Below are 22107 nucleotides of genomic sequence, written 5' to 3'. Positions count from 1 at the left end.
CTAGTTCTGGCCTCTCCTGCAAGTGGAAACATCCTGTCTACATCTACCCTATCAACCCCTTCATAATCTTACAGACCTCTTATCAGGTCACCTCTCGGCCTTCTCTTTTTCTAGAGAAAAGAGCCCCAGACTGTTCAATCTTTCCCGATTAGGTAAAACCTCTCAGTTTTGCTATCATTCTAGTAAATCTTTTTTGCACCTTCTCCAGTGTCTCTTTTTTTTATAATATGGAGACCAGAACAGTTCACAATACTCCAAGTGTGGTCTAACCAAGGTTCTATACAAGTTTAACATAACTTCTCTGCTTTTCAATTCTATCCCTCTAAAAATGAACCCCAGTGTTTTGTTGCTTTTTTATTGCTTTATTAACCTGTGTCGCTACGTTTAGTGATTTGAGTATCTACCCCTGGATCCCTCTGTCCCATTTAGACACTTATTTTCCAAGGCGTGTGTGGCCTCCTTATTCTTCTTATCAAAATGTACACTTATCTATATTGAAGTTCATTTGCCAATTACGCACCCATTCTGCAAGTTTATTAATGTCTGCCTGTATTTTATTGCAGTCCTCCTCTATACAGGAAACTTTGTGATATCCGTCACCGACGGGACCGAGCTGTTGCCGATCTATCAAAACTGCCGGACATACAAAGTTAATGTTGAAGCATACGGAGGTTTTCATCTCCATATCTGACAACAAACACTGTTGCTTAGCAACAGCTTCTAAACAGTCGGCTGCAGCTGCAAGCGCCTCTAGCTGAAGCTGTTGCTATAGCTACACACCTTGCAGTGCCTGACTGGGGGGAAAAAAAGCAACGAGAACTAAAAAAAACTTATAGAAAACGGCTGCTGATTTTTGCCGTTAGATCGAGTATTCCGGACATATAACCTCCGGATAAACCAAAGTTTCCTGTATTAACTACACCCCCCAATTTGGTGTCATCCGCGCATTTTGAAATTGTACTTCCCACGTGCAAGTCTGTTGCTGAAATATCATCAATAAATTAGCAACAAATCACAACTGAGCAGATAGGAAACCAAATGAAGAACAAGCCGCCTCTCTAAGGGGAGGAGAGGGACGTTTCCAAGCACCTGCCAATCTACAAAATTCTGTCTCGGGGTGTGTCTATTTAGCACTTAGCATTTGCAGCCTCAAGGGTCAGTCACATCAACACAGATCCACCTTAGCAGCAGATAGCTTTTCTCAAGGTTGTCTCATTACACCTGTTGGAAAAGGATAAGGACCTAAACTTTCCTCCCATTATATAATAATACATTGTGCAATACATGATGATATGCTCCCATCGATATAAAACTGTAAAATAAAAAGGGAAAACTGCAAATGCCGGATTATCTGAAATTAAAAACTCAAGCTGCTGGAAATGCACAGCAATTCAGTCAGCATCTGTAAAGAGAAACAGCAACAACTTGAATTTATATAGCACCTTTAACGTAGTAAAACGTCCCAAGGTGCTTCACAGGAGTGTTATAAGACACCGAGCCACATAAGGGGAAATTAGGGCAGATGACCAAAAGCTTGGTCAAAGATGTAGGTTTTAAGGAGTGTCTTAAAGGAGGAAAGAGAGGCGTAGAGGTTTAGAGGGAATTCCAGAGCTTGGAGCCTGGGCAGCTGAAGGCACGGCCACCAATGGTTGAGCGCTTCTAAGCAGGGATGCTCAAGAGGGCAGAATTAGAGGAGCACAGATATCTCGGGGAGGGGGGTGGGTGGGGCTGAAGGCGATTACAGAGATGGGGAGGGGCGAGGCCATGGAGGGATTTGAAAACAAGGATGAGAATTTTGAAATTGAGGCGTTGCTTAACCGGGAGCCATTGTAGGTCAGCGAGCACAGGGGAGATGGGTGAACGGGACTTGGTGCGAGTTAGGACACGGGCAGCCGAGTTTTGGATGACCTCTAGTTTATGTAGGGTGGAATGTGGGAGGCCAGCCAGGAGTGTGTTGGAATAGTCAAGTCTAGAGGTAACAAAGGCACTTTATGATGCTTCGGATACATTACCCTTCTTCATAACCCATGTAGTTTTTGAAGCCATGGAACAGATTTGTCAATTTTTACAATTTGAGTAATATCAGAGCATGAATTAAATATAATAATGAAGAATCAGTAGTGATGTTTTAATAAAATTGGGAAAAGCACAGTAAAGTTGCGCTTTTTGATGTGACTGGCAGTACTTAGAAATAAATACTCCCAAATTTTGATTATCTTGACTCTATTGCAATTATCTGTACTTGCATTGCAAGCAATTGTGCACATAGGGTGATACAAGTATAATATGAATTTCTGATGTGTGCAAAAGCTGCCGGGTAAATAGACTATTCACCAGCGGAAAAATAATGCCCATGACCACTTAGTGTATGTAACTGCATATGCAAGACAATTAGCAATGGCAGGGCCCAGGATAGTGCTCAAGACTTTAGAATCTCAAAGGAAGATTACTTCTGTTTGTACTAAAAAAATAAACATATTCTTGTGTTAACAGTTTTGCTACAAATGGCACATGGGAAATCTTTCCACCTTGTGGCTTTGGCTTGAATTTTCTCAGCACATGAAAGATGTCAGTTCCTAATAGGACCACAGGGGAGAGAGAGATGTGTTCTTTTTCCTTGCAAAATCTACCTTACTTTCCAGACATGCTATCCTGCCCCAGTTTGTGTTGGTAGTACTTGGGGGAGAGGAGGGAAAAGAGACTATAATAAGATTATAACATTTTATTTATAAATGTAAAATATAATTGCAAGGTTTGTTCTTAAATTATGCTAACTGTTGTAAGAGGCCTGTTACTCCACTGTTACAAACAAAAGTAGAAATCAGAAAAACATTGAATGCAGTTATCATTTAGTTTTTGCAAACTCGTAAAGCTACCACGAGGCAAATTAGGAAGAGAATTGGCTTCATTAAATAGCAGATGTTTTTTGGGGACTTATGTGCTGCTGTGATTGGGACTCTCTCTCCTCCACATTCCCCCCCCGCCACACACACACACACACACAATTATGTAGAACTTCAAATTATTTATCATGTTAAATTTAGATTTTGTAGAAAAAATTATTTTGTATTATTTGTATTTTATTTCTCTTGCTTTGGGAGAGAAGGTCTGAAAAAGTAGAAATGCAGTGCAAAATAAGACCATTTCTAATTTGTTTTGAAACCTAGGAACTTGCCCTGTTTGAATTCTGAAGTGCAGGTCTCCGGGTGCCAGGGCTGGAATTTGTCAGCTGAGTTGCGATAGGTTTCGGCCAAGATCTGCGTTTACTTGGTTTGAAGGTGAAGTGTTATACTTCAGGGAGTTGGGGAAGACAGGAAGGATTGGTTGATGGTTCCTGTTCAATCTGCAGAAGAAGCTTGTTTCTTGTTTTGTTATTACAAATCAGGCGTGGTAGAGAGGTCTACATACGGGTCAGTAGCTGTACATTTAGATCAAAAGCATGCAGAAATTCTTTAAGTTCTTACTTTTCACATTCTAATTGTAATTTAACTTATTTTTCTTTTCTTTTTAGGTTGCAAAGGAATTTGGTTGTTCTAACAATGGCTTTTCTGTATACCTTAACAGAAATAAAACTGGAGAGATCTCCCCAACAACGAGTAAATCACTCTCTCTGCTTAAAATTAAGTACGTAGTGGTATTTAACCATTTATAGTGGTAATGTGCACCTTTCAACATATAGACATTATTATGAAAAGAAATTAATGGGCATACAAGCTATATACCTGAAGGTCAGTCGTTTGTAATTTTACAGAAAAATTACAGAATCGTGGAATGCAATCTCCAAAACATCAGTAAAAACCCTATGCAACAAAAACAGGTTTTTACTTATTCAATTACCATAAACTAGTGGCACTACTTAGGAAATTAATTTCTATCAAATTATGTCATTGGGGAAAAGATTGAAAGGCACACGCGCACACATATTTTGCCTGACTTAAGGTTGCCCTGGGGGACCAGGAAGTACACAAGGTGAGGATGTCTGATTTTTGTTTTCTACTCGCCTTCCATCCTCATGGGGAAACACTTGGCCTTTATTGTGTGTCAAGAAATGGATCCTTGTAGACTGCTTTAGTTATAGGTGGAATGGCTGAAGAGTGAGTGCGAGCAGCTGAAGGGTTTTTTGTTGCTGATATTCAGCTATAAACTTTTATTGCGTTCTGCAAGTAGAAAACAATTTTTAAAAATTATCGTTGGCTCACTGAGAAAAAAACAATTCCTTCTCAGTAATTACAAGTATTCTGAATTTTTGGAAATAATGATTATGGTTATTGTGTCTGTGACAGCCGTTTTCAGTGTTTTGAGCACTATGTAAAACAACCTCTTCTTGCATTAGATTGGGCTGTGAGTATCATTGGCTGTTTGTCAATTGGGAAACCATCATGACCTGGCCTGACACTGACCACAGGCAAACAATTCCAACAAGGAGCCACTGGATAGTGATCAGGTCCAGGGACCCTGGTCAGCTATATTCTTCCAACCCCCCATCTAGTGTAAGGATGCTGGGGCACATTTTGATAATGTGGGAAATGCCAAAAAGATAATTAAATACTTAGAAATATTGGGAGTGCCTTCCTTTCTCCATTTCCCCCTAAACCATGAACCCTGGCTTTTGTGATGTGTATGAAAACATGATATTTATCAGAAACTACCCAGGGAGAAACTCTACAGATTGACTTTGAATATTAATGAAAATAAGACCAAAGCTTTTATTTGCAGTGAAATTTATTGATAGATGTTGGTAAGTTACATTTTTTTTAAAAACCTCTACATACTATACATGAGGCTGTTTGAAGGATTACTCAGGTTCCCAAAAGTATCAACGGTTGTTTTGTCAGTAGGAGTGCGTTAATTTGGACCACTGTAATGTGGCTTTGATTTGTCCTTGGTTTCAGTATTTAAATGCAATATTCAGTATTTTTGACAGGTTTAAGCCCAGTAATTTGTTCTTAATATCTTTTCCCTTAGACATGGAGACATGCTGTTCCTCTTTCCATCAAGTGATGCCGGGACTTCCACTCAGATTATGGAGACTTCAGCCCAGGCTCATGGAGGGTCACGAGTTTCAACCCCGTCTTCACTGCATGTTGTGGAGGATGAAATTGACCAATATCTAATCAAACAGGATGGAAAGATTTATAGAAACCGGGACCAGCAACAGTAAGACTTTCTGAATAGAAACCTACAGAATAGCATTAATTATGTATGTTTTATAAATTATAGAGTGATACATTAACTGGGTTTGAATCACTGTAAATTAAGATGAGAGGTGATCTCTTAAAGCTCAAGCCATTTGTTAACAACTTCTGCACCCAAGGTTTATGAACATTTTTTGAGAGGTAACACTCCCTCTTAAGTTATTTCTCCCTTTTCCTCTTCTACCCATTATCCATAGTCAGGAGGATTGGTGACCTGCTCCTAAGCCACTACCATGGTTCTTAAACTGATTCTTGGGAAATCTCCAGCGAGCGGTCTAGGTTTGCACAAGTCTCCCCCCTCCAACCACTCCTTTTGATTTTTGCTTCTGTCTGATCTGCACTCAATGGCCACGATTTTGACAGCGCTCAGAAAGGCGGGTCAGAGGTTAAAGTGCTATTGATTTTTCGGCGGGTCCCGAACCCACCGTCAACCCGCCTCCAAACAGCCTTCCCAAGTGTCGGGTCCCCAATTTGCGAATGGACCCGACACCTAGTGGCGGGAAACGGATTAAAGGCAATTACCTGCCTATTAACAGGTACTTGTCAAAAGTTTTCCCGCCTGTTTTTGGATTTTCCCGCTTCTGGGTCGGGCTTCCCGACGTCCAGACACCACGCCAGGTAAGTGTGGCGTGTTGTTGTTGTGAGTCTAGTGTAATGTTTGTGAAAAGATGACAGCTGCAGAAGTGGTGTGAAGGATGCAATGTTGCACATGGTGAGTTTCAGAGCAAAGAAAATGTTGGTTACTGCATTTTTAAAACATATACAGATTTCTTTAGCTTACAAGTTTTTAGATCCAACTGTATGTCCAGTGCCACCTCATTGGGAGAACCCCTCTCACCAGGGACAGATCGCTTCTGTCAACTCACCTGCAGCTGCCATCTATTCCAGCATATGGAGGGAGTCATTGGAGAACCTGGGTGCGAGAGTTCACCTTTGTGCAGTGATTGTCAGTGTTTTCAGCACCTCACTGCTGTCAAACACTGAGAAATCAACTGTCAAGATAAAATTGTGCGTGGTCCCTTTAAGGAAACTGGCAGATGACACATCATCAAATGACGTCATCAGACCCGCTTCTTGTTAATTGGCCGGGCGGGCTTAACAAGGTCAATCAAGGGAAAATCACATCTGTGGAGCGGAGGCGGCTTGGGGGCGGGACCAGAACCCGGAAACCAGCTGTCCCACACCCATCCTGACACTGATCACAAAATCGCGGCCAATGTTTCTGCATAGTAACTGAGATCATAAGCTTAGTTGCATTGAGTGTTACTGGCATGAACTCGTGTTGATAGTTCTGTGGCATCACCATGTCGTACACAGGAATGCCTAAACTGTACGGTACAAACTTAGATGCTAATGTTATATTATGATATACAATGGAAGCTTAATTAAATTGCACTGTTGGAGCAAGATGAAATTGTGACACAGTATACAATCTAAACCAGGTTTGACATCCATTTGCACGGTAGGAGATTGAGATAAACTGGTTTTAAACTTGAGATGGTCATTTGTTCCATAATAGACTTGTTGGGTTTTAACTTGTTTTACAACTTGTGTTTTAGGGTGAATTGAACACCTTTGTTCATTACTGACTGAGGTTAATAAAATGTGTCAGAAATTACTGCAGGTTTACAAGAAAATATGCACTTAAAGTGCCGTAGCCTGCAAGGCTATGGACCAAGAGCTGGGAAGTGGGATTAGGCGGGATAGCTCTTTTTCGGACGGCGCGGACACAACGGGCCAAATGGCCTCCTTCTGTGCCGTAAATTTCCATGATTTCTAAAACAACTTGTAGTATGTAAATGAAATTTCCCTAAAATGATATTATAGAACTCTGTTTATAGAGTGACCTGAAGGATTTTCTCAATTGATGGATGACTCTGAAGAGTTAGCCAACTCGATTGATTGGTCATGGTGTGGTATTGATAACTTTGAGTTGGCTAATTATTAGGCCCTCACAGATGAGATATAAGTGATACTTGTATTTGAAATCCACAATAAAATAGTAAAGCAAGTAGCAGTAGTAGATAATTTTCAGTCCTATTGTGGAAAACTTTAAGACATAAGAGGGTAGATTATGACTTTGTGCGATAGTGTAAACGGATGATAGCGAATCGGCAGCCCATTTTACATCTTTCCTGACTTCAATGGAAATAACAACCGGGGAGATGCAAAATGGGCTGCCGATTCGCTATCACCTGTTTTACACTATCGCACAAAGTCAAAATCGACCCCAAGAACTGAGTATTTTGTTTTCAGAATTACATTCTTTACGTTAAACTTCTTTTCGGTTTTTGTTAGGTGCCGGCATGGTGCGCTGGGCAAATGTGTTCATTGTGTACCACTGGAGGTAAGGCAGTCACATCAGTATTGTTACTCTGTTTGGAAATCAATGCATTTTTTCAGAATTTACATTATTGTCCAGGAACTATTGATCAAGGCAGTTTGAACTGCTTTTATCATGACCATAGTGGGCAGATGAAAGGACATTTCTGACTGTATGATACTCTTAACTCATTACTCTGGTGTGTTATTTGTGGGCACAAAATCAAGTTCCTGTCCAAAACCTTCTAGCTAAGAGACACAAGTGACAATAACTGAGCCAACTGTGATGTTTATTTTTGTACAATTGAGGGGGATAAATCAAATCTGTTGAAAGTCACTATTTTCAATCCAGTGAAGTGATTTGAAAATGTATTAGAAATTGGATATCCTAATATATACTTTGTCACAAAAAGGCATTAATTATTAAAATCAGCCGGTGACACCGATTTGTACATTTTGATAATTTTATTGTGAACCAGAATGCCTAAAAAATGTTCAACCTATGTTCAGATTCCAATAAATAATACTTTCAGTAGTGGTGCTAGTACGGGGCTTTGTTTTTTACTGACTAGTCCTTATGTGCGTATTAAGTGAATTGGGTTCTCAATCGGTGTTAGAGTTCAAACCAGCAGTTATGAAAATGTAAGTGTACATGTGGAATCTTAAAGAACACTCTGCTTTTATTTAATATAGTAAACTTTTTGAATTAGTACTTACATTCAGTAGTTTAAAAAGACTAATCAGTATAATACAATCAAATGCCATCATTTTACCTCAGACCTAGGTTCAGATCCGCTCGAGGTATACAAGGTCCCATAAGGAAGGAGGCTAGATATTTTTCATTCTGTTTTATTAGTCTACAGCACAGACTTGCCCACACTTCTTCACTAATTAACTTTTTTTTATCCTGTGATTTTGGACTGGCAAAATAATTGTAAAACCCCTTATGAGTGCTGTGCATTTTCTACTTTTATTTGTTATTCGGTTAACATGCACTTAAACCTGTCTCCTCTACAAATCGATTCCTTACATTTTGTTTCTGAGAGAGCTGTGTACAGACAAATGCTATCAGCTTAAAACAAAAATCAATCCCCTCTCGGGGTTTTTGATGCCATCATATTAGTCTTGTAGTTTGTAATAATGGAATTTAGTGAACAATTGATTTTAATGCATAATTCAGTAAGCCGTTAATGCAGTCTTGGCTACCACATCTGTTAAGTGGACTGTGATGTGATATAGCTTGCCATTCAAGTTTTTTCAGGTGCTTTAAACAGAATTCCATATTGATGCTGCTTGGATTTTTTATCAACCTGAAGTGTATTATTTCAGTGTTTCATTTGTTTTCAATACAGCTAAAAGCAAACTATAGTTACCCTTTAATCCTTTCTTTGTCATTAACCTGTACAGTAGAATGTACATTATCCATATTGCCTGGTTTAAAAATTTTTTTTTTAAAGTTTGTCTTTATTTCTAAAGCCCTTTGCTGTGCACGCAAATCTCTTTGAAGCTACAGAAAAAGGATTGGTATTGATGACAAAATGGGGGGCGGGGGGTAAAATCCCTAAATGACGACATTATTGTAAGGGGAATAAAAGCAGAAATTGCTACAAATGTATAGCAGGCCTGACCGCATCTGTAAAGGGAAAAAACATTTTAAATATTTTGTGTGAGAACTAAAAATTCAAAGATAATCCGAGCAGTTTTGTAGGGTTGAGGAGAGAAGATAATAGATGCTCTTTAAAAGAGAAAAAAATAATGGGTTGCATAACTTAACTGCTTAATAGAAAAGGGAGTGCCTGTTGATATAAAAAATCATAGGGAATGAAAAGGCATGAGAAGAACAGAAGAATATATATCAGCTAAGTGAAAAGCATGAGAGAAGCTCATACAAGAAAAGGACGTGATGATTGGGGGGTGAGAATAGCTGCTGGGTATCTGAAATTACAGTAGGAAAAGAACGGGCTAATACCGTAGATGTAGACCCCCTCAAGCCCCACCACCCCACCCACTGGTGTTGTGTTATGACAAAAGATCTACACCCAAAATGTTAAGCTGCCTTCCTTGTCCCTGAAGTTGTGTGTGTTTTATTTTGGAAAAAATGACCGATTACAGGAAACTTTGTGCTATCCGGCACCGACGGGACCGAGCTGTTGCCGTCCCATCAAAACTGCTGGACAAACCAGCGCTAATGTTGAAACATACGGAGATTTTGAGCTCCGTATCTGGCAACAAACCCTACAGCTTCTAAACAGTCGGCCGTACCTTGCAAGCGTCTCTGTAGCTTAGCAACAGCTTCAGCGAGACCTGACTGGTGGGGAAAAAAAGCAACAGAAAAAAAAAAACCTAACGAAATGGCTCCTGATTTTTGCCAGTGGCTCGAGCATTCCGGACAGTTAACCTCCGGATAAACCAAAGTTTCCTGTAGATGGATTAAGGCAATGTAGCAGATGTGGTATATGTAGGTTTTCAGAAAGCGTTTGGAGAGGTGTCTTGCAGGAGGCTTGTTGCAAATATTTTGGCGTGTGGTATAAAAAGATGTAGCAGCATGGATGGAAAGTTGGCTGACAGGGTTACTAGGTATTGCTTGGACTGGAGGAAGGGCTGTAAGTGATGTATGCAGGGATCAGTTGTGGTCTTGGGCATAGATGCAATTTAATGCGAAGAAGGATGTGAAAATGCATTTTGGAGGAAAGCTAAGGAATGGGAGTACTGTATATATTCAATGGAAAGACACTTAAGAATGCACATGAACAGAGGGACCTAGGGGTTCAAATAGATAATAAAGCCATAAAATTGCCAATAGTATTCTGGGTTTTATAAATAGGTGAATAAATGATGAGCAGAAATAAATTTGTACAAGCAATGGTTAGGCACAGATACGAGTGTACTGTTTGCAGTTTTGCTGCCCGATTATAGAAAGGACATTAAAGCCAAAGAGAGTGTACAGTGAAGATTCACTAGGATGATACCAGGGATGGGAAACTATAATTGAGAGACTTAAGATATTGGGACTATTTTCTTTGGAGCAGAAAAGGCCAAGAAACATTTAATAGAGGTTTTTACATTTATGAAGGATTTTGATGGGTTAACTAGGGAAAGACAATTCCCCTGGTTGGGGAGTTGATGAGAGCTCACAATTTGAAATTGTCACTGAGCTGAAAGGAGAATTTTTTGATGCAGAGAAATATTGCAGCATGCAGTGTTTTGCCACAGGGAGCATTTGAGCCAGAGACCATCGCACCTTCAAAGGAAAAATGGATCAACATTTGAAGCAGAGGAAGATACAAGGCTGTGTTATCTGTTGTAACTCCTATCTGTAATTTCCCCATAAAAATTATTATAGAAAGGAAGGGTATACTTGTTCATTACAGGAAACTTTGGTTTATCCAGAGGTTATATGTCCGGAATACTCGATCTAATGGCAAAAATCAGGAGCCGTTTTCTATAAGTTTTTTTTAGTTCTCGTTGCTTTTTTTTTCCCAGTCAGGCACTGCAAGGTCTGTAGCTATAGCAACAGCTTCAGCTAGAGACGCTTGCAGCTGCAGCCAACTGTTTTGAAGCTGTTGCTAAGCAACAGTGTTTGTTGATTCACATGGAGCTTTTCGGTTCCGTATGTTTCAACATTAACGCTGGTATGTCCGGCACTTTTGATGGTACGGCACCAGCTCGGTCCCGTCAGTGCCGGATATCAGAGAGTTTCCTGTATTAGAATTTCTGTTTTTTGGGAAATGAGTTTATTTGCATTAGAGTTTTTTAAGTCTTAGTGACCAAGTAACTTTAAAAAGACACAAAATTCCAACACTGTTCAGACAGATTCAGTCACAGACTTTACTTCACATTCTGTTTTATACTAGTTCTGAATTGTTCAAATCAGGAACACAAAATAGGAAGCATTGGTTGATTTGGAAAACTAACTATCAAAAGTAGCATCAGTCCATTAAACCCAAGGGATGTGTTGCATTGTGTGGTATGAATGGTAAGTGGATACAACCAATTTTTGCCTTCAATGTGTGATATGTACCAGATATGAGTAAAACATGTGTATCTGGCATATATTCACATTTATAGCAAAATTGGTGGTACTTAAAGTACTGTATTATGTTTCATTCAAAATGATCCTGCTTGCATTAATCACATTTAAATAAATGTTTAATGGTGTTTGTGAAAAATGTACTGATTTATTCTGTTCTACACACAAATAATCCTAACCCTTTTGACATAAACTGTAGTTTACATTCATCTATGTTTATGGACTATGTTTTATATTTTTTAGCCTTTTGATGAGGACTATCTCAATCACTTGGACCCACCTGTTAAACATATGTCATTCCATGCATACATCCGAAAACTGACCGGTGGTGCTGATAAGTAAGTTTTCCTTGGCAGAAGAGTTTCTCTGATTCTGCATAATAATTTTCAAAAGTAATTCTACTCGAGTCTATGGATCATACCTTATTTCCAGGTGTGTTGGTTCAGAACTGCCATAGCATCATGATGTAGGATGGGGCAAACTAGATGAAGTTGTCTAAGCAGTGGATTGTGGATGCTAAAAAAAACCTTTTCCAGAATATCCTCCTAAAGTATCCTGGTCCCGAGAAAAGCACTGATTTATTCTGTTCTACACAAATAATCCTAACCCTTTTGACACAAACTAGTTTACATTCATCTATGTTTGTGGACTATGTTTTATATTTTTTAGCCTTTTGATGAGGACTTTTGATGATGCTGCTTTTGTCCTATGTAAACCGTTGGTAGACACTTTGATCCAAACCCCAAAAAATAGATTCAGGTCCTTATAATCCATATAGTTTGCAGTGTTTGACTTCTCTCCCCTTTACACTCTAAAGACAGCCTTGCACAGTATTTGTGTATGAAAGTGATATTGGTGAAATTCAGCTCCAAAGTCCATTCCTCTTGGGGAAGCCCTGTAGTTTGCATGTAATCTGAGAGCCAAGACTGCTATGTGTGCATTTGCTTAGTACTGCCTGTATGTGGCAGCACACTGATGGCTTGTTCTGTGCCTACTACTGTTTTGCTTTGTCTTGAAGCCTTTTATTCCAGTATACTATATTTAAAATAAAGAAGTGCTGCCAAAATAAACATCAGACTACTACATTGGGTATTCAGGCCAACTCTTTATTTAGTAAACAACTTATTAACACCATTACAATCCCATTAATCAATAGTAGGAGAAGCTCAGTAGTTCTTTTAGGCTCCACTGAAATAGTACTAATTTAAATCACATTCAAAGGTATTAATTGCTTCCTGTATATACAGTTAATCTTCCAAGATGTGGGTAATACAGAAGAATTTAAACCTGTCAATTTTGTGAGTCTCACTGGCTCAGTACTGCAACATATGGTCCATTTATCCACAAAGACATGAGTTGAGGTTTTGACTCATATTCATTACATTGAAAATAATTACTAATCGATCAAAAACTTTGTCCAAGTATGAACATTTAAGCAACCAACACTGCACAATAGCTTCTCTGATTTCAATTATTTAAAAATTGTTAGAATTCCTTTCATATTGAGAATAGAATTCTAAAACAGTTGTATTTTTAACTTTAAATTTTGAAGCTACATCATACTATACTACTGGTCTGCAGTGAGTTACTGGCCATTTTTTCTCTCCTCTTCCCCACCTCCCAAAACCTGGGGCCATTGAGGCAAATTATTCCATCTCTACCGCCTTCCTAGATTAGCAAACTAGGCACAGACGAGATCAAACCTGGTTTGTGCGAGTCAGTTGCCCACTGGCTAAATTCACTGCTTACCCTTAGCATTTATTTCACTGTGTGTCTTATTTGTTGTAACTTCAAATACTAACCGTGGCCTTTTCCCAGTGCCTTCACAGAACTGACTCAATGCCTGAGCTAGCAGACACACTAAAACTTGCTCCAAAGGCACTTATTTTTTTGTCACATCCTGAACGATTGATCTGTTTGCATCATTAAAGCAACCAGGTCAATCTTTTCCCTGCAACAACATTGGGTCCTCTGATAGCTTAATGAAAAAAGTCTTTGACATCCTACTGGATCAGGCATTGCTGAAACAAATAATCTCATCGGCAGCACCCTAGGATTTCTATTTTGATTGAGGTTGCTAATTATTCTGCTTCAATTAGTATTCTACCTGTGTTCTGCAGGTTTCATGTTTCTGGATTTACCTAACCTTGTTGAAAAGTTGAAAGGTTTAATTATGATTCTCATTCTGCCCACAGAGGCAAGTTTGTTGCTTTGGAGAACATTAGCTGCAAAATCAAATCTGGGTGTGAAGGGCATCCCCCATGGCCTGATGGGATTTGTACTAAGTGTCAGCCAAGTGCCATAACACTTAACAGACAGGCAAGTATGAGTTCAGTGGGGCTGTATGGACTCCCAATCCTCATTGAGTCGTGGATATTTTGGGGAGGGGTGGAAAGCACATTTAGAAATGATTTAAGCATAGTCTGGTACGAATTAATACAACATGACACCAAGCAATTAGCAGCCTTTTAGAATATGCCACGTCCGATTTGAAACTAAGTATGACCAGTCCTTTACCATATTGTTTAACACTTGTGGGTTGTTACGGAGATTTTTTTTTAAACAAATGTGTTTATACTATAGCCTATTTTTAATTCAAATTGAAGTTGTGCATAAAAATGGCTCTTGCGCTGTTTTGTTAAAATTTCTTAATTTGGGCTATTGGATAATTTGTTTTCAAGCAAAAAAATGACTTTGCATTAACAGGAGTGCACTGTATGTATATTGCACTACATATATATTTCTTCCTATTCCAGTGCTCAGAAGTCTGTACTAAAAACCTCTGTTCATGCGAAGAAAAAATTGAACCTTTCCTTCCTAATTTGTTATTTTCACCCAAGGTTCCCCCTTGCTCTAGCCCTGAACTCGCATCTTTGTCTAGCTTACCTCCGATCTCCCTTCATGTCCTTTCCATGCTCATCTTGTCTATGAGACTGACCTCCTTTCCACTGAACTGCTGACCACCCAACTTCTCTTCCTGGCCCCCATGTTAGCTGATATTGTTAATGATTGCCTCTCCTCTGGTACTGTCCTGCTCCCTTTCAAATCTTCCGTCATCACCCCCCTCAAAAAAAACCACCCTTGGCGCTTCTGTCCTTGCAAACTGCCACCCCATCTCCAACCTCCCTTTTCTCTCAAGTTCTTGAACGTCGCCTCCCAAAACCGTGCCCAACTCCATGCTTGAACCTCACCAATCAGGTTTCTGCCCCGCCACAGCACTGAAATGGCCCTTATCACAAGTCAGAAATTCTATCCTTTGTGACTACACTGCACTATCTCCTTAGCCTTCTCAATCCGCCTGCAGCTGTTTACACAGTTGGCCACACCATCCTCCACCACCTTATCTTCTCCATTGTCTAACTGGGTGAGACTGCTCTAGCCTGGTTCCATTCCTATCTGTCCAGTCATAGCCAGAGAATTTACTGCAGTGGCTTCTCTTCCCACTACCTCTGGAGACCCCAAGGATCTATCCTTGGCTCCCTCCTATTTCTCCTCTATATGCAGCTCCTCGGCGACATCATCTGAAAACATAATGTCAGATTCCACCTGTACTCTGATGACACCCAGCTCTATTTTGTCACCACCTTTCCCGACCCCTCTGCTGCCTCTGATTTGTCACGCTGCTTGTCCGACTGTATGAGCAGAAATTTCCTACAATTAAATATTGAGAAGCTAGAAGCCATTGTCTTCGGTCACCGTCACAAACTCCGTTCCCTAGCCACCGACTCCATCCCCCTCCCTGGCCCCTGTCTGAGTCTAAACCAGACTGTTCACAAGCATAGTGTCCTATTTGAGCCTGAGCTTAGCTTCCAACCCCATATCCTCTCCCATCACCAAGACTGCCTGCTTCCACCTCTGTCTCTGCCCCTGCCTCAGCTCATTGGCTGCTGAAACCCTCATCCATGCTTTTGTTACCTCCAGGCTCAACTATTTCAATGCTCACTTGGCCGACATCCCACCTTCCACCCTCAGTAAATTTCAGCTCATCCAAACCTCTGCTGCCCGTATTTAACTCGCACCAAGTCCCGTTCACCCATCGCCCCTGTGCTCGCTGACTTATTTTGGCTCCCGGTCTGGCAACGCCTCGATTTCAAAATTCTCATCCTTGTTTTCAAATCCCTCAATGGCCTCACCCCTCCCTAGCTCTGTAATCTCCTCCAGCCCCACAACCGCCCCCCCCCCCCCCCCAGATATCTGCGCTCCTCTAATTCTGCCCTCTTGAGCATCCCTGATTATAATCGCTCAACCATTGGTGGCCGTGCCTTCTGTTGCCTAGGCTAGGCTCTGGAATTCCCTGCCTAAACCTCTCCGCCCCTCTTTCCTCCTTTAAGACTCTCCCTAAAACTCTTTGACCAAGCTTTTGGTCACTTGCCCTAATTTCTCCTTATGTGGCTCGGTGTCATTTCTTTTGGTCTTGTAATACTCCTGTGAAGCACCTTGGGATGTTTTACTATGTTAAAGGTGCTATATAAATACAAGTTGTTAAGATTCTCCTTAAAACCTACCTCTGACCAAGCTTTTGATCACTTGACCTAATATCTCTCTGTGACTCGATGTCAAATTTTGTTTGATAACACTCCTGTGAAGCGCCTTGGAAAGTTTTACAACAACAACTTGCCTTTATATAGTGCCTTTAACGTAGTAAAACATCCCAAAGCGCTTCCCAGGATTGTTATCGATGAGATTTAGGGAGGGAATTCCAGAGTTTAGGGCCTAGGCAGCTAAAAGAACGGCTGCCAATGGTGGAGCGATTAAAATCGGGGATGCGTACGAGGCCAGAATTGGAGGAGCGCAGCGAGCTCGGAGGATTATAGGGCCAGAGGAGATTACAGAGATGGGAAGGGGGCGAGGCCATGGAGGGATTTGTAAACTGGAATCAGAATTTTAAAATTGAGACGTTGCTGGACCGGGAGCCAATGTAGGTCAGCGAGCACAGGGTGTTTACAGGTGAACGGAACTTGGTACGAGTTAGGATTCGGGCAGCAGAGTTTTGGATGAGCTGAAGTTTATGTCGGGTGGAAGATGGGCGGCTGGTCAAGAGAGCGTTGGAATAGTCAAGTCTAGAGGTAACAAAGGCATGGATGAGGGTTTCAGCAGCAGATGAGCTGAGTCGGGGTGGAGTAGGGCGATGTTAAAGGCATTGGAAGTTGTTCTATTTATGACACTGGTCACATATTTTTGAAATGATTTTTTTTATCGCAAGATAAATCAATTGCAATTGCTCCATGATGTTGCTTTGTTGTTGTATGATAGCAAGGAATCTCATCACATGGTGACCAGCAATCAATGAACACTGGTTACCTTGGATCAAAGACTGGTGATGGTTTTCAGTAATATTGTTTCCATGGCCAAATCACAAGGAAAGAGTCATGGGGTTACCAGACACCAATGAGTCATCATTATTAAACAGTAAACAAAAAACTGGTGAAATCTTGCCTCCATCTGGTCTGCCTTTACTGGAATTAGTCCAGTGCTTTGTCTGAGCATCTGGTTGGTCGTGTGGTTGCCTGCAACCAGTGAGATATCTAGACTGACAAAATTCTTCACGTATGATCCTCGTCAGGGAGTGTTGCCAGGCTGTTTATCCGTCGGGAGGGGTTGTGGTGCGGATGCATCACAGCTGAGCCCAATTATGTCTTCACCTTCATCCAATTACGCTCCGTTACTCTCTAACCCCTTTATAGCCCAGGGGTGCTTTACTGCTGTCCCAGTGAAGATCAGCTGTATATAACCTGTCATAACTGGGGTGAGCATCGGAGCAGGAGAAGGCCATTCGGCTCCTCGAGCCTGTTTTCCTCCTTCAGTTAGATCATCATGGCTGGTCTGTACCTCAACTCCTTTGCTCCATATCCCTTGATAATCTTACTAAAGCTATCGCTCTCAGTCTCAAATATTTCAATTGACCCAGCATCCACAGTTTATTGTGGGAGAGAGTTCCAGATTGTCACTATGCTTTGTGTGAAAAACTCTTTCCTCATTTCACTCCTAAATGACCTAGCTCTAATTTTAAGATCGTGCCTTCTTGATCTGGATTCGCCAACCAGAGGAAATCGTTTCTCTGTATGTACCCTATTAAATCCTTTAATCATTTTAAATATATCGCTCCGATTACTCCTCATTCTTCTATACTCGAGGAAGTACAAGCCACATTTATACTGTATAAATGCATTGCTAATTCAAATTATAAATAATCCAAAACATTTTTAGTGAAACAAATACTTGGAATTATCAGGAGGAGACTGTAAATTATAATTAAAGTGATTTGAAGATTGTAAATGGCACATCAGGGTTCTGTAGAACATATTTGTACTATTATAAATGAGCACCCGTTCTGAATGCTAATAGCCTCAATAATTGTAATTGGAAAATAATTTCCAAGATCTCTGTTATATAGTCTTTATCTTTTGAACAGAAATACAGGCATGTGGATAACATAGTGTTTGAGAACCACACAATAGCAGACCGTTTCCTCAACTTTTGGCGTCAAACAGGGAACCAGCGGCTTGGATTCCTTTATGGTCGCTACACCGAACACACGGACATTCCTCTAGGTATTCGAGCAGAGGTTGCTGCCATCTATGAACCTCCACAGGTCAGAGATCTGCGTTTGCAGTTTAATAATAGATGTGACATATTTAAAATGCAAGAACTCTTTGCATTCTTCGTTCATTTGCGATTCAACAAAATTTCATATCTGTACAATATTTACAAATAGAATGAGTACATGTACAGGAAAGGAGAGTGGGGAAATAAGCACTGCTTCCTATGGGTGAGCAGGTTAGAGAGGAGGCAGGAAAAATGTCATAAACTCATGTTATTTGGGAAATTTAACAGCCATGAGAATGAGTGGATCATCTACTTTGTCCAGGCTGGGTTTGACACACACACTGGCACACATTTAATTCTGGTGCAGTTTATGCTGCCTGATTCCTATTTAATTTGCTTTTGGTTGTCTTGTGCTTATAACGTAGGGACTTAGAAACCTTAGAGGAAGGGAATTGAACAAATGTGAAAAAAGAAGTACTATTTGATCTAAATATCAGTTATATGTAAATATGTAACAATATAAATTGTGAACTCTTAAATACTGAAAAAACTACTTCTCCACATGGAGGGGGAATATACCCGGGGGGAGTGGGACTGACTGGCCGGCTCTTCGAAAGAGCTGGCGCAGACTCAGTGGACCGAATGGCCTCCTTCTGTGCTGTACTATTCTATTATTCTACCCTGGATTTTTTTGTAATGTAATTAAAATCAAATTGCCCACTTTTTATTCTCCATGCCCAAGTAAACAACCTGAGTGGTGCGGCGCACCCCTCTTCTTTCCAGTTGCACAGTGAAAGCAGTTTGGATCCACTAGATGGCCCCGTATCGTCTTTTCTCCAAACATGTGAATGCTGTATTGTATGATTTAAATTGATTACTCTCAAGTAGTGAATATATTCTACAGTAAATAAACAGTATAATAAATATTGGCTGCATTAACATGCCAGTTTGAAGCATATAGAATTCAGTTCTAGTTCAGAATATACACCTGCTTGTTTTTTAAAAAACATTTGTATACTGTGTTATTTGTGTTCATTTTTTATTGGGTCTCTTGTACATTTTTATATGTATATTTTATTAATGTGTAAATACACATTTTTAACAAGATATTTGTTTGGGGGGGGGGGGGGGTTGTTATTAACCCATCCTGAGTAAAACTATGCATGATAAGTGAACTCTTCAGAACCTGCCTTTTAATCTGTTGACTAAAGATTGTGTGTGTAATTTTTGAATAAAAATATAGATTCTTCTTTAGTGTGCATTCAGAAGGTGCTCACCCAGTCTATAGGCTGTGATATCGGCACCATATTTAGGAAGCTAGCTGGAGCTCAAAAGTAACCATACCGTCAGGGTACCCGATGTGGTGCGGATAAATCAGTGTACCTCTGGACAGGCACACAACCAAATGCCAAAAAGAAAGATGGGACCCATTCTGCAAAGTTGTGTGTGGACGCTGCACAACTTACCCATTGGTACTTAATTTAAGGGATGAATTACTCTTGGCACAACATTTGGCTGGGAAATAAAATGCAATCGGCCATACCTTCAGTTGGTTAACCTGCAAGAGTGAATGATACATTTCAAGGTAGTCTAGGATATTTCCCGATCTGGGGTTACATGGAAATAGACGTCTTTGTATCAGGAAGCAACTTACTCTTCCCCTGCTCCCAAACCAAGGCCTAGTCAGCCTGGAGACTATCTTCCATGTGGAACCAGATTTCTCTCTGCATTTCCTCTGATCCCCAGGATCCTTCAAATGATCTGGACGGAAGGGATGAAATTGATTCTGGTAACCAATTTTTGGCCTTGGAATCCATGATTCTCCGATAACCTGGTGTTGAAGTCTTGCTTCCCCAGAGGAGAGATCCATTCCCATTTTCACTGTTGGGTCAGATGCACCTCTTCGATCCAACTGCTTTCAGGTTGAGAGGACATGATTTCTAGAACATGGCCGCCATTCTTTGGATGTTACTCATAGCTTCTCAAAACTCTTTGGCATGTAGAGCATACAATGTTAAGTGGAGTAAGTTTCTACAGTGGTGTTTTTCTAGGAATTTAGACCATCCTTCTGAAGGGTGACTTCAATGTTACTTCTCTTCAATCATTAAGTGACTTTCAGCTGAAACCTAGTTTGATATAGATGTATGTCGCAACAATATCCGTATTCTATGACTCGTTTGCCTCCGATTAGTTTGGGGGCAACTTTTTTGAGAGCTCTCAGGTAGTTACATCTAAATTGCGCTCTTACATATCTTCTTGAATTAAATTACATTATATCATATGAACTAAAATTTGTCCTCCGATTAGATATTTAATGTGTTGCACCAGATACAATGGCGAAATGTTCAATTACTCCATCTTCCACAACTTAAGGAACATTAGAAAAAGTGATTACACTCCTTAAAAAGTCATTGAATAGGAATATATGGCTAGCTTGTCTTTGAGTCTATAGTTTGTTTTTTTAACTAGTGATTTTCTTGTTTGTGTAGGTTGCTACAGCAAACAGCCTAGAACTTCTGGAGGACCCAAAAGCTGAAGTTGTAGATGAAATTGCTGCTAAACTTGGATTGAGGAAGGTGAGTCAATGGCCTGGATTTTGCTGTAGGAATAACGGTGAGGCTATTCGCGCTCACTGTTATTAAGGAGTAAATCGGACAGCAAGTTCCGGCGTCCGCACATGCGCAGTTAAAAGTGGAAATCAGGAAGTTGCTGTCCGAATTGCCCTTCTCCTCCACAAGCTTCGCTAGACTGGTACCTTGCAGAGAGATTCAGCATTCAAACACATGAAGGGCATGAAGTTGGGGTACTTGCCACTAGATACCCAATAAATACATGCCAGAAAAAGTTGGGGCTTGTCCATTCAAGTGCAAGTGAATTTTTAACGGCATGATAAGTCTTAATTACTATCAAACAGCCTCTCTGGCACTCTTTGATATACTGTCAAGTGGCTTTGTTTTTTTTTAATTAAAAAACCATTCAGTTCTTTTTAAAGTAACCTTTTCATTTAAAAAAAATTATTTAATGCCCTGCATAAAATAGAGCCCTTCTTCCAACACTTGGATCTTGCATTGTTTTTCTATCATGGTAACAATAAGCAGATGTGGAACATTGCTTTACAGTAAATGGGAGTAATGTTTTCCAGCTGCTATGGACAGCACAACATAAGACTTGGATGAGTGCAAAATAATGTTTATTTAACTTCCAGGCCTGTGTGAATAGAAAAAATAAGATCTTAAATTCAGGAACAGCTATGTTTTTATGAATTAAAATAGAAGCATTTTCTGAACAATAATCATCTAGTAATATGTGCCAAATATAAAGCTGGGTATGTATTTGGAATTGCACAATAAGTTTTCCAAACTTTCTACAGAAAAGTAGGAGTGTCATTTTTCAGATGTGCAATGCTCTGGGGTATATAAAAAAGAGAAAATGCAGTTGGCCTTTTGTTAGCAAAAATAGCTTAATATGGAAAAAAACAGAACTTGTAAAAACCAGACTAAGTAGTAAATAAACAAAAAGAAAACCTCAACACAAACAGAATGAGCACACAAGGCAAATGCATTCTTGGCTTGCACGTTTTTCTTTGTAGTTGTCTTCTCCAAGTTGGGGGAATGGGATGGGATGGGATACACATTTCTCCATGACTATTCCATAATGTTTCAATAGAAGGTGTAGTTGCAACTCTGTAATATAGGTTCCATTATTGAATACTATCATGCTTATTGGTACATACAGTGTGGCCTCCCTATCAAATTCAACAATAGATGTTGAAAATGTTAAAAATATTGGTGCTTCAATAAAAGAACCATTTCTGTCAGTTCAGAAGTTACAGGCAAAAGGTTGTTTTCAGAATAACACTGTACCTGCCAACCTCAGTCACAATTTTTGTGGCTAGATTGTTTGGTAGAGCTCCTAACTTTGGTCTCAGGGATGGGTGAAGATGAATAAGGAACATCTGGCACTATTAGTTTTGCAATGTTTATACGTACATCTGTTGGCTGAGAACAACACAGC

At 40.1% G+C, this 22107-nt stretch overlaps 1 protein-coding gene across 2 annotated transcripts in view; it reads left to right on the top strand.

Moving 5' to 3' along the window:
• nploc4 (NPL4 homolog, ubiquitin recognition factor) overlaps window positions 1-22107 on the top strand; it is an 84012-nt gene that overhangs the window by 36901 nt on the left and 25004 nt on the right. For both annotated transcript variants that reach the window (XM_085963663.1, XM_085963662.1), the window contains 7 exons: window positions 3512-3624; window positions 4966-5157; window positions 7494-7542; window positions 11791-11885; window positions 13743-13866; window positions 17960-18139; window positions 20583-20669. In XM_085963663.1, coding sequence (XP_085819789.1) covers window positions 3512-3624; window positions 4966-5157; window positions 7494-7542; window positions 11791-11885; window positions 13743-13866; window positions 17960-18139; window positions 20583-20669 — 840 coding nt within the window. The remainder of the gene's footprint in view (window positions 1-3511; window positions 3625-4965; window positions 5158-7493; window positions 7543-11790; window positions 11886-13742; window positions 13867-17959; window positions 18140-20582; window positions 20670-22107) is intronic.

This window comes from Somniosus microcephalus, chromosome 21 (genome assembly GCF_052327205.1).
Source record: "Somniosus microcephalus isolate GS21.2 chromosome 21, FLI_Smic_1.0, whole genome shotgun sequence".
Lineage (NCBI taxonomy): Eukaryota > Metazoa > Chordata > Chondrichthyes > Squaliformes > Somniosidae > Somniosus > Somniosus microcephalus.
The sequence above is the reverse complement of the archived record's forward strand: the minus strand, read 5'-3'. Positions and strand labels throughout refer to the sequence as shown.